Below are 13,596 nucleotides of genomic sequence, written 5' to 3'. Positions count from 1 at the left end.
AATACGGAACAGACCCATTTATTCCCTGCTAATAATAATTCCATCTGAACACACGGAGTAATCGGCTGAAAGAGGATTAGGATATATTACATATTGCGCGAGGAACACAGTTATTATTGGATAAAGCTTTTACTGCCTCTTGCTAGTCATGCGTGACATTCCATTTACCACCAGCAAAATTACACATGACACAAATGAAATGTCCCTCTAAACACGGGCGAGCCGCCTCTCTGCTAACAGGATAGCGGCACTTCTTAATGAACAGGAAATTAATAACTGACATGCTTCCCCGACGTGTTCATCACTTTATGGAGTAGCAGGAACTACCGGTGTGGTGTATTATTGAAGATGGCAAGTGAAATATCTCATCGGACTCCACTGGAGTCTAAAGGCATCTCTTCTAGTTACCAAATGAATATTATCTGTTGGGATATAACTACTAAAATACTGCCCCCCTATGTACAAGAATATAACTACTATAATACTGCTCCTATGTACAAGAATATAACTACTATAATACTGCCCCTATGTACAAGAATATAACTACTATAATACTGCTCCTATGTACAAGAATATAACTACTATAATACTGCCCCCTATGTACAAGAATATAACTAGTATAATACTGTCCCCTATGTACAAGAATATAACTACTATAATACTGCCCGCTATGTACAAGAATAAAACTACTATAATACTGTCCCCCTAAGTACAAGAATATAACTACTATAATACTGTCCCCCTATGTACAAGAATATAACTACTATAATACTGCCCCCTATGTACAAGAATATAACTACTATAATACTGTCCCCTCTGTATAAGAATATAACTACTATAATACTGCCCCCTATGTATAAGAATATAACTACTATAATACTGCCTGCTATGTACAAGAATATAACTACTATAATACTGCCCCCTATGTATAAGAATATAACTACTATAATACTGCCTGCTATGTACAAGAATATAACTACTATAATACTGCCCCCCTATGTATAAGAATATAACTACTATAATACTGCCCTTATGTATAAGAATATAACTACTATAATACTGCCTCCTATGTACAAGAATATAACTACTATAATACTGCCCTTTATGTACAAGAATATAACTACTATAATACTGCCCTTTATGTACAAGAATATAACTACTATAATACTGCCCTTTATGTACAAGAATATAACTACTATAATACTGCCCGCTATATAAAAGAATATAACTACTATAATACTGCCCCCTATGTACAAGAATATAACTACTATAATACTGCCTCCTATGTACAAGAATATAACTACTATAATACTATCCCCTGTGTACAAGAATATAACTACTATAATACTGCACCCTATGTACAAGAATATAACTACTATAATACTGCCCCCTATGTACAAGAATATAACTACTATAATACTGCCTCCTATCTACAAGAATATAACTAATATAATACTGCCTCCTATGTACAAGAATATAACTACCATAATACTGCTCCCTATGTACAAGAATATAACTACTATAATATTGCCCCCTATGTACAAGAATATAACTACTATAATACTGTCCCCCTATGTACAAGAATATAACTACTATAATACTGTCCCCTATGTACAAGAATATAACTACTATAATACTGCCTCCTATCTACAAGAATATAACTAATATAATACTGCCTCCTATGTACAAGAATATAACTACTATAATACTGCCCCCTATGTACAAGAATGTAACTACTGTAATACTGCCCCCTATGTACAAGAATGTAACTACTATAATACTGCCTCCTATCTACAAGAATATAACTAATATAATACTGCTGCTATGTACAAGAATATAACTACTATAATACTGCCCCCTATGTACAAGAATATAACTACTATAATACTGCTCCCTATGTACAAGAATATAACTACTATAATACTGCCCCCTATGTACAAGATTATTACTATCATTATACTGCCTCCTATGTACAAGAATATAACTACTATAATACTGTCTCCTATGTACAAGAATATAACTACTATAATACTGCCCTTTATGTACAAGAATATAACTACTATAATACTGCCTCCTATGTACAAGAATATAACTACTATAATACTGCCTCCTATGTACAAGAATATAACTACTATAATACTGTCCTCTATGTACAAGAATATAACTACTATAATACTGCCTCCTATGTACAAGAATACAACTACTATAATACTGCCCCCTGTGTACAAGAATATAACTACTATAATACTGCTCCCTATGTACACGAATATAACTACTATAATACTGCCCCCTATGTACAAGAATATAACTACTATAATACTGTCCCCTCTGTATAAGAATATAACTACTATAATACTGCCCCCTATGTATAAGAATATAACTACTATAATACTGCCTGCTATGTACAAGAATATAACTACTATAATACTGCCCTTATGTATAAGAATATAACTACTATAATACTGCCTCCTATATACAAGAATATAACTACTATAATACTGCCCGCTATGTACAAGAATATAACTACTATAATACTGCCCCCTATGTACAAGAATATAACTACTATAATACTGCCCCTATGTACAAGAATATAACTACTATAATACTGCCTCCTATGTACAAGAATATAACTACTATAATACTATCCCCTGTGTACAAGAATATAACTACTATAATACTGCTCCCTATGTACAAGAATATAACTACTATAATACTGCCCCCTATGTACAAGATTATTACTATCATTATACTGCCTCCTATGTACAAGAATATAACTACTATAATACTGCCTCCTATGTACAAGAATATAACTACTATAATACTGCCCTTTATGTACAAGAATATAACTACTATAATACTGCCTCCTATGTACAAGAATATAACTACTATAATACTGCCTCCTATGTACAAGAATATAACTACTATAATACTGTCCTCTATGTACAAGAATATAACTACTATAATACTGCCTCCTATGTACAAGAATACAACTACTATAATACTGCCCCCTGTGTACAAGAATATAACTACTATAATACTGCTCCCTATGTACACGAATATAACTACTATAATACTGCCCCCTATGTACAAGAATATAACTACTATAATACTGTCCCCTCTGTATAAGAATATAACTACTATAATACTGCCCCCTATGTATAAGAATATAACTACTATAATACTGCCTGCTATGTACAAGAATATAACTACTATAATACTGCCCTTATGTATAAGAATATAACTACTATAATACTGCCTCCTATATACAAGAATATAACTACTATAATACTGCCCGCTATGTACAAGAATATAACTACTATAATACTGCCCCCTATGTACAAGAATATAACTACTATAATACTGCCCCTATGTACAAGAATATAACTACTATAATACTGCCTCCTATGTACAAGAATATAACTACTATAATACTATCCCCTGTGTACAAGAATATAACTACTATAATACTGCCTCCTATGTACAAGAATATAACTACCATAATACTGCCTCCTATGTACAAGAATATAACTACTATAATACTGCCTCCTATCTACAAGAATATAACTAATATAATACTGCCTCTATGTACAAGAATATAACTACTATAATACTGCTCCCTATGTACAAGATTATTACTATCATTATACTGCCTCCTATGTACAAGAATATAACTACTATAATACTGCCTCCTATGTACAAGAATATAACTACTATAATACTGCCCTTTATGTACAAGAATATAACTACTATAATACTGCCTCCTATGTACAAGAATATAACTACTATAATACTGCCTCCTATGTACAAGAATATAACTACTATAATACTGCCCCCTATGTACAAGAATATAACTACTATAATACTGCCTCCTATGTACAAGAATATAACTACTATAATACTGCTCCCTATGTACAAGAATATAAGTACTATTATACCGCACCCCTATGTATAAGAATATAATTGCTATAATTATGCCTGATGCAACTGATAAAGCTCTTCCTCCCAGGCGATAAACCCTTTTACTTACAAAGTCCTCAGTTTCGGCATATGGTTGAAACTGGAAACTGGGATTGTGGTGATGTTGTTGTTGTTGAGGGTTCTGAAAGAAGGAAGAGAACATTTTAATCACACAGAGCTAAAAATTGCAGGGCCAAGCGAGGATACGAGTGAGGAGCGTGTACATGGGCTCATCAGCTTTACTGCCGACAGGATCTGAGAACTTGGAGGAAATACTCTGCGCTGCTCCCAGGACAAAAATGTGACAGAAGCCACAAGCACAACCAACAGTGACTTACCACCCGCCTCTATGAATGAGGCCATGGAGCGCCATTCTTTATTGAAACAACCAGGCTGTATATATTTGTGACAGATGTGTCCTCTGTAATAACGGCTTGTTTTCTGGCCAGATGTTACCTTGTAATGATTTGCAGCGTATGTCGTGTCTTTTATTCCCCCTTTACTATGATTGTGTCTTTTACATACAAAGCCGCAACCAAGAATTTTCATTAAAACGAGTCTAGGAATAGTTGCTAGTGTTGTTTTCCATGCCTCATCGAGCCTGCCCTTATTTCTGGCCACAACATCCAGGCTACAAGAGGTGGCCGGGGTGTTACCGGGATTTACGGGAACAGCCAAGCACCCTGCTATGGGCTATGGTTCCTTAATTCCCATCAATTAAGGCTGCAGAAACAGAACAAGGCGCTAAGCTGTTTCCATAAAACCCAACCACCTCTTGGAGCCCGGACGTGGATGCGGTGAAGTAGGACGGGCTCCTCATTCCATAGATAGGTGCGGGTCCCAGAGGCGGGACTCATATTATACAGTAACGGTGTACACTGAGTCTGAGATGAGAATAACCCTTAAAGGGGTTGTCAGAGTTGCAGGTTATCGGTAACGGCACATGTGCGACCGCTAGGCCATTGAATCTCCACATCACTGCAGGTGGGTGCAGCAAGCCCATCGTGAGGAGGAAAGGGAGACACAGGACGCCTGTTCTAGGGAGACCCACACCGATCAGACTTTTATCACCCATCCTATAATTAGGTGATAAAAGTCAGTTGGGGCACAACCCCTCTGATAGTCTGGGACCACCAAAAACAAAAACCCTACAAATTGAATGACTGCTATATACTTACAACACTTCTAGCCCCCGAAGAGCACGGAAAGCCCCATCCTCGATGCAACTGATCTGATTCTTGTCCAATTGGCTAAGAAGAAATGCCAGCATTAGATAAATGGATTGGTCATAAGCTGCACAGCAGTATACACAGGGGAGAGCTATCAAGGGTTGACGAAAATGGCATAAATTACAAGAAATTTATCAAAATAGAGCAGGTGGCATGATAAATTTTGGGCAACTCATTAAGCACACGAGAAACTCCTGTCTTTATTACCGTCTCCATAATTGGAGTACAGCTACACCAACGTCTTTAATTTGGTCTATACTAGGACTTTCCTTGGTCACACTGCTCTTTCCAGACACCTTTCATTCATTCTTCACGACACTGGAGTGAAATGATCAAAACGCCTTAAATGTCACCTTAGCGTCTGCTGTATCTGTAGGTGCACCTCAAAGTGCGTGCAACGCTTCGTCAGACCACTGTTGGCCGGTCATCAACAGGTCATAATAGACACACATTGTACAAGCGGTCTCCAACCTTCGCCTCCTCTGCCTGCATGCAGCAGCTGAAGGCTCAGAGACCGCTGGCACACACTGGCACAGGAAGGCCAAAGCTAAACTTTATGTACTTACAGGTTCTTAAGTTCGGTCGCTCCACGGAAGGTTTTCCTTGGGATCGCCTGGATCAGATTCTCACTGAGATCCCTGCAAAGACAGAAAGAAAAGGAAGTGTCCCGTTATCATTCTTGTATTGTATTCATTTCTCACATATGTGATCGTAAGGCAGTGACGTGGGAGGGATATAGTATTATCTGCTGTAGAGGATATCATATTATACGTATCAGCCCATACACAAGGGGAGCTCCCGCTGAGCAATACAGGGGTTGTCCCGCGAAGACACGTTATCCCCTCTCCATAGGATAGAGGATAATTATCTGATCAGTAGGGGTCTCCCCGGTGGGATCGCCAACAATCCCAAGAATGGGGGTCCAGAGTATCCAAGAATGAACAATAGAGTTGGGCGCTGACAGTCAATATCCTCAATCCTTCTTTCTCCCAACATCATCCATCAGGGAAGAGTTGAGACGCCCCCCATACACATACGAGAGTTGTCAGGTCCTGCTGAAATCAAGGGCTTGGGCGACTATATTCTAATCTGTATAGGGGCCTTAAAGGGACTGTCACATCTCAACTTAGGTTATTCCGTCAGCCCCACTGTAGTGAAATAGCTACACTATTTTCGTAACTCTCATTCACTTTTATGGGAATTACAGTAGGTAACCGCCTCGTCTGTTTCTGTAACACTTGGTGACATCGCTGAGAAAGCAGCAGTGGGTTCCTCTTCTCAGCCTTGAGACGCTGCGATGGGACAACCCCTTTAAAACCTACGAGGGCTGATCCTTTAAATCAAACACAGCTCAGACAGGATATTTGTCTCCTGAGGGCCCTTTCACATGGAATGCCCTGTTGGACGCAGATGCCCAGGTCGGCCCAGTACTAATCGTTCCTGTGCTCTTACATAGAATGGCGCATCGCTCAGTGAATGGAGGCGGAGCAGGTTGGGGATTGTTCCGCCCGGCTACCTACATTCACAATAAACAGGCAGTCATTCATAAGTGAACCACTGCCTGTTTCCACGGCCCGATCCGTCATTCAGTTTTTATTCATGGAGAAACGAACGAGAAGCGAACGAGTTATCGTTCAGTCGGGCCATGTGTTTACGATGAATGCTAATCGTTCAGACTTCCAGCGGATGTGGCCCTTGTTAAAGGACCCTAACCCATCCTCTTGTTCCCCTGGGAAATAAGTCGTATGAGCAGAGTTGTCCTTGCAGTGAAGTAAAACAGGTGCCTGACTCCATCAATCAAAGAGAACAGAGTTCCTCATTCAGGAGACCATTCATTTAATGAGGAATTGTGTAATGCTTCATTTCCCCTGCGGAGGTGCTGCAGGCAAATTAAGCACTTGCTGCAAGGATCTCTGCAGATTACAACTGATCGTTGGGCATTCCAGTAGTGAAACACCAGCTTACTCCTGAGAAATCTTTATAACCATAACTACATGAACTAATCTCTCAGCAAAAAGGCTTTCCTCGCCCAGTGTCATACAGTACGCCCCCCCCCCCATTTCATAATTATAGCCTAGTGTAACTAGATAATAGTCATTTTGCATAAAGCCAGATAATTGCTCATTTCCATGTATTTAGTCAGATGACCATTTCGCCCCTTTCTCTCCATGCGTTCTACCTGTTGACGATCAGGCTTTTTATAGGTACGGCCGCTGTGCCTTTGTTAATATTGAAATTGTTATAATTAGCGGCTCTGAAACAGAATAGACAGCGAGAAAAGTTTGTCCCTTTCTAATCTTAATCGTGCCAATAAAGGGTAGTGGTGCGTACAATAGCAATCTCATTACGGAGCTGGTTTATTAGACACGACCAAGGTTGTAATGAGGACATTATTCACAGCGACGTGAATGAGGGCTGCGGCCGGAATGGAACCATTATCACAATATGGAGCCGAGCGCCTAGAAAGGAGGGAGTGGTGACCCCGTAACATGTTGCGTGACTGGCAACCGCTAGACTGAAAACACGCAGTGTCATTAATAGAGCACAACCCCTATGATGATGCCCTCATACACCCCTGTGCTGACCTCCGTGCAGCGATATGGGGCTCACATACAGATGGCATATAATAACTGCTCAATGATGTCATCAGTATTGTTCTTATAGCATAACTGTATGCACTATCAATGAGAACACCACACTAGGTAGGCAGCATGGCCACTTTATTAGAGACCCCCATCTAGTAGCGCTGGACCTCCTTCCATTTTCAGTTCGTTGCGTCATAGATTCTACATGGTGATGAAATCATCCTGCAGGAATATCGGCTCCTGCGGACAGGAAAGCTTCTAGTAGATTAGATGGAGGCGCTGACATGTTCTGGCCAGCTGACAGGAAGGGTCAGCGATTCATGCTGCTTGAGCCAAATTCTGGCCTCCCATCAACACAGGGCAATAGAAATCTGGATCCATCTGACCAGGAGATGTTTTTCCGCTGCTCAGATACAATTTTTGTGCTCTTTTGATCGCTGGAGTCTTGCCTTTCCAGTTCTTTTAGACACAAAGGTGCTGGAACTGGTTGTCTACGGTTATAGTCCATCTGTGCTAAGGAACAACTAGTTGGATGCTCTGGACTATACAGGACCTGCTCATTGCAATGATTCCTGACAAGCTCCTCCAACCCCTTTCTGTTGTTTGTGTGCACAGAATCCCCTTTTACTGGATGTTTTTCCATAATCACACATTCTTCGTATATTGTCTACACCGTTACATGAGAAGACCCCACAGGGTTGGCAGTGATATCCCGCCCCGGCTAGTGTTGCACTGATGACCCGTCCTGGCTAGTGTCGCACTGATGACGCGACCTCGGCAAGTCTAGCACCGATGACCCGACCCGGGCTAGTCTAGCACCGATGACCCGACCCTGACTAGTCTAGCACCGATGACCCGACCCCGGCTAGTCTAGCACCGATGACCCGACCCCGGTTAGTCTAGCACCGATGACCCGACCCCGGCTAGTCTAGCACCAATGACCCGACCCCGGCTAGTCTAGCACCGATGACCAGACCCCGCCTAGTCTAGCACCGATGACCAGGCCCCGCCTAGTCTAGCACCGATGACCAGGCCCCGCCTAGTCTAACACCGATGACCCGACCCCGGCTAGTCTAGCACCGATGACCCGACCCGGGCTAGTCTAGCACCGATGACCCGACCTCGGCTAGTCTAGCACCGATGACCCGACCTCGGCTAGTCTAGCACCGATGACCCGACCTCGGCTAGTCTAGCACCGATGACCCGACCTCGGCTAGTCTAGCACCGATGACCCGACCTCGGCTAGTCTAGCACCGATGACCCGACCTCGGCTAGTCTAGCACCGATGACCCGACCTCGGCTAGTCTAGCACCGATGACCCGACCACGGCTAGTCTAGCACCGATGACCCGACCTCGGCTAGTCTAGCACCGATGACCCGACCTCGGCTAGTCTAGCACCGATGACCCGACCTCGGCTAGTCTAGCACCGATGACCCGACCTGGGCTAGTCTAGCACCGATGACCCGACCTGGGCTAGTCTAGCACCGATGACCCAACTTCGGCTAGTCTAGCACCGATGACCCGACCTCGGCTAGTCTCGCTGGAGTATCTCAGATCGCTGGATTTTCCCATCTAATGTGGATTCACACTGAAACTGATCCACGGAAAACTTGTCACGTGATTTTATGCTGCGCTCCGCGGTCACGGGGAGAATCTCAATACATAGAAGCGCCAGTCATGAGAGGGCCAGGACTCTAATAAAGTGACCATTCGGTGCATGTCAGTGAAGCTTACCATCTAATGTCACACATCTCAAGGATAGCAATAACCACATATGATGACTATAGAGAAATGGATTAGTTACATGTCCTATCAGGACTGGATCCCTTGTGGGCCTGCTTTCTAATATCAGGATCAGTTGTCTAGTTCTTGCAGCGGGTGCTGAGCAGCCGTCTCTAGACACAGAAACCATAGAAATACTGAGAATGGGCCCAGTCCTGTGCTAAGAGCTCTGCCTAAACCACTTTACTATATAAATATAATATCATCTGTATAGGGGGTTCTCTATGAAGGCCCGATGTCTACAGATGGTTCTGATTTGCAGAAGAGCCGCAAATGAAGCCACCTATAGGAATTCATGGGTGTCTGTAAATGAAATAAAGCGCCACCTATAGGAATTCATGGGTGTCTGTAAATGAAATAAAGCGCCACCTATAGGAATTCATGGGTGTCTGTAAATGGAATAAAGCATGTGGATTTGATTTGCAGACCCATTGGTCCGGAAATAATACTGCAGCGTGCTCCATTTCAGTGCGGAATCCGCACAGAAGGCTTTCGTTGCAGTCAATGGAAGTCAATGGAAGCCATCCGATCGTCAGCCTGTCCACAATTGACATTGCAGGCGGGGTGCGGATACCGCGGGAAAGCAGAAGTTTAAGAAAGAGGATTCCACTGCGCATGTGTGCCGGCCGGTGCTTCCGCACACATACGCTGTGAAGAAAAAGAAGACCCGGACAGGTATCACAGTGTCCTTGGCCGCGGGCAGGGTTGGATTCCTGGTTTTCCTAGGGGGGGGTTACTCTTTTTCTGCCATTATAAAACGGTGCTATCTGCTGGCTAAAGCCAGTACTGCATGAGGTGACACGCTGGACAGACTCCAACCGCAGAGAGGCTGGCAATATGCTGGATGTCTTCCAACATCAGAGCTGTACAGCCTTAAATCATAATGTCTTTAAACGTCAGACAGTGGATTGGAAAGGATTAATTGATAAAGATTACAATTCTTGTTGCTTGCAGGCACCACTAGGGGGAGCTCACTGCTTACAGATGTTACGCTACTAACGCAGCACGGATCTCTAACAGCGTACTACATGTATACTGTAGAAGCACCTGCCGTTTAACAATGGATGACCAGAAGATAATTCAGCAATAGTTCAGCCCTGAGAAACCCCCTTTTAAGGTCCCTTTACACCTGCAGATAATCTGCCCACGCTAATGACCATTTACGACAATGACTATAACGGTCAGCGCTCGGTTTACTGGGGACGATTATCTGCTCTATGGGGTCAACTGATCGTCAGCAGAGCGGTTCGCCCCCATACAGATATACACAGTGAGATGTGTAGCCACCATTGAGCATCTTTATGCTCACTTAAGGAATGTTCGGGGCCAATCGGTCATGGTAATAGAACCTTACGAAATCGTTCCTTCAACAATATGTACAAAAGACCCCGGTGTTACGTTGTTCTGCTGGGACCTGTAGTACTAGGGTTTCTAGCAGCACAGCCCACAGGTGGTGAATGATTGTGCTAGCCGGGTGTGGTGAACTCCTGCTAGCTAATCCCCCGGGTCTATGCTCACATATAAACCCAGCTCCAGTTCAGTGTTTGTCTGGTGTCCAGGGTGAGCAGTCATGTTACTTCTGTGTTGAAGCTTGCTGTGTGACTGGTGTCTAGTGTTTGGCATATGGCCAGACATTAGGTGTGGATAGCCCTGTAGAGAGTATATGGTGTGAACAGTGTCAATGTGGTTGGGAGTCTGGCATGCTAACCCTAGTGTGTTGCAGTGTGAACTGTGTCTGGTGTCGCTGGACTCCTGGTTAGTGTAGGGACTAGTGGTATAGCCAGGAGCCATGAAGTGGCCCGCTAGCTTCCACGTTTTGATCAAAATGTCAACTAATACCTGGTATTTAAATATAGATCACTATCTGCTATTAATGGTTGCATTTTGGCTGCTGTATGCTGTGTTTTCTGGCTCTGTGTTCTGTCCCTGTTCTAGTGCGTCGTTCCTAGGAGCAGTTAGGGCCCACATCCGAAGACCGCTGGGCCGCCCTTTATTGGGGCGATGTCCCGGCTTAGGGTCAGTTGTCCGAAATCCATGTGTGTACCTGTGCATATCACCCTCTTGGTCACGATCGTGTGGGCTTGTGCTTAGTTTGCCCACACGATCGTAACACCCGGTTCATGTTTTGTGAGCCTTGTTGACATGGCTTTAAGGAAAAATGTATTAAATGAGCTGCTGCAACCACCAGTCTAGGGTTACCAGGGCATCTCATATAGACGTGTTAAAGCAACCCTCTATGCCCCGACAAACCAAGATGGCCGCACTGATTCTATGACTACACTGTGCGTTGGTAGTACATCAGTAATCTAAGACTACATGCGGCTCTGACTGGCCAGCAATCTTCAGGATAGGTCATCAACAGATGATCGGCAAGGTTCTGCCACTCGGGACCCATGACAAGCATCTGATCTCAGTTCTCACAGTTACTGCAGCAGGGCCGGACGTCCAAACAGGGGTCGGAAACAGAAGTGCAATAAAAGGGATAGCTCCCATTACTGTGAATGGGAGCGATGCCTTACATTGCACATCCGCCTCTAACCCCAATGCGGACAAATCTGTCAACATCCGGACCCCTGCCAATCAACTACTGAGGACAGGTCATCAATCCTGCAAGGGGTTAAATGCTCAGAATGCCCCTTTAACTTGTTAAATCCCTGAAAGCACTGGGAAGCTCCACATAAAGTGCGCTTGATGAATGAGGGTTTGCAGTATACCCATCGCACACGGTGCCCGCAGGAGGTGGCGGTCTTACTCTCCGCAGCTTATATAACGTTTTCGTGATGGGGACTAATTGAGACGACCCTCGTCTGCGCGGCACGTGAACAGATCGGGTGACGGAGCGAAGCAGAAGCGACTTGTGAATACTTTATGGATGTGAGAAGCATTAGCGGAGAACGGCTTCGGCTTTGAAGTTCCTTCTCGGTGGAGTCACTTGGGTCTTGATATTAACACAAACAAAATCACTCTTAGTTGCGCGTCAGCGCCTCAAATGCCCGCTTGTGGCGGTGTGAAATGCGAGGAGCTTGTTAAGTAAGTCGTTGTAAAGCGCCTGTTAGCAGAAGAGCGCGGCTTCTAATGGGAATGATATGGAATCTAGTGCTGATAATGTCGCCCGGGATGGGATCACGGCCAGAAGGCGGCTTACAGCAACGCTCCAGTACTTTGTGATTTAATTACTAACAATTTCCAAGATCAACGCTTGCTGTCAGTGAATGGAAGATTGCTGTTTAGCCACAGGCTGAGACCTGCATAGACCTAATACTTCACACAGTTGGGAGACAATGCTCTGTGAGCTCATCTAGGCTAGATACAATGGTAGTAGGCTCAGCACTGTAAGACATGGGCCATATTTACACCAGCGATTTCCTTCTGCGGGTTTTGTCCAATTACAATATGGATGGAACTTGTGGAAGAAAACAGCCCATTGATCTCCATGTGTTTATGACGATTTTTCTCTTGGTCCTATTTTTGCGCAATATGACAATTATTTTCTATTGGAGCAAAGAAAAAAACATTGCGATGCAGTCACAGGTGATGCGATTTCAGTTGCGCACAATGCGATTTTTTTATTTTTACTTTTGAAACATGTGATTTCATGCCCTTTCTTGCAAAATTCTTCACAATTGTGGATAAAACTGCGTGTTTATGACCATCACACCGGTATAACATTCGTCCATGTAAATGAGGCGGTACCTGCTCTGTACAGACTTTAGTAAGTAAAAATGTTTCCGCTCACTGACAACAAGCTGAGGTTTTGATATAATGAGATATTGAAACACAAAGTATATTAGAACTAAGTAAAAACTTTTCATTACACAATAATTTAACTTTATTTTAAGAAAAACCATTCACAGGGGACGGAATTGGCTGCACGACGCACAGCTACCAGCATCCCTCTGCAGAAGAACTGCATCTAGAGCAGCGTCCCCCCCACTATACAATAATCACATCCAGAGCAGCGTCCCCCCACGGTACAATAATCACATCTAGAGCCGCGTCCCCCCACAGTACAATAATCCCATCTAGAGACGCGTCCCCCCAC

General features: G+C 43.4%; 1 protein-coding gene across 3 annotated transcripts in view; it reads right to left on the bottom strand.

The window, feature by feature from the left end:
- SLIT1 (slit guidance ligand 1) overlaps nucleotides 1-13,596 on the bottom strand; it is a 342,047-nt gene that overhangs the window by 107,932 nt on the left and 220,519 nt on the right. For all 3 annotated transcript variants that reach the window (XM_066601325.1, XM_066601327.1, XM_066601326.1), the window contains 3 exons: nucleotides 5,753-5,824; nucleotides 5,136-5,207; nucleotides 4,028-4,099 (listed from right to left, as the gene is read on the bottom strand). In XM_066601325.1, the coding sequence (XP_066457422.1) occupies nucleotides 4,028-4,099; nucleotides 5,136-5,207; nucleotides 5,753-5,824 (216 nt within the window). The remainder of the gene's footprint in view (nucleotides 1-4,027; nucleotides 4,100-5,135; nucleotides 5,208-5,752; nucleotides 5,825-13,596) is intronic.

Source organism: Eleutherodactylus coqui, chromosome 4 (genome assembly GCF_035609145.1).
Source record: "Eleutherodactylus coqui strain aEleCoq1 chromosome 4, aEleCoq1.hap1, whole genome shotgun sequence".
NCBI classification, from domain to species: Eukaryota; Metazoa; Chordata; class Amphibia; order Anura; family Eleutherodactylidae; genus Eleutherodactylus; species Eleutherodactylus coqui.
Note: the sequence above shows the minus strand (reverse complement) of the source record. Positions and strands in the feature narration are given on the sequence as shown.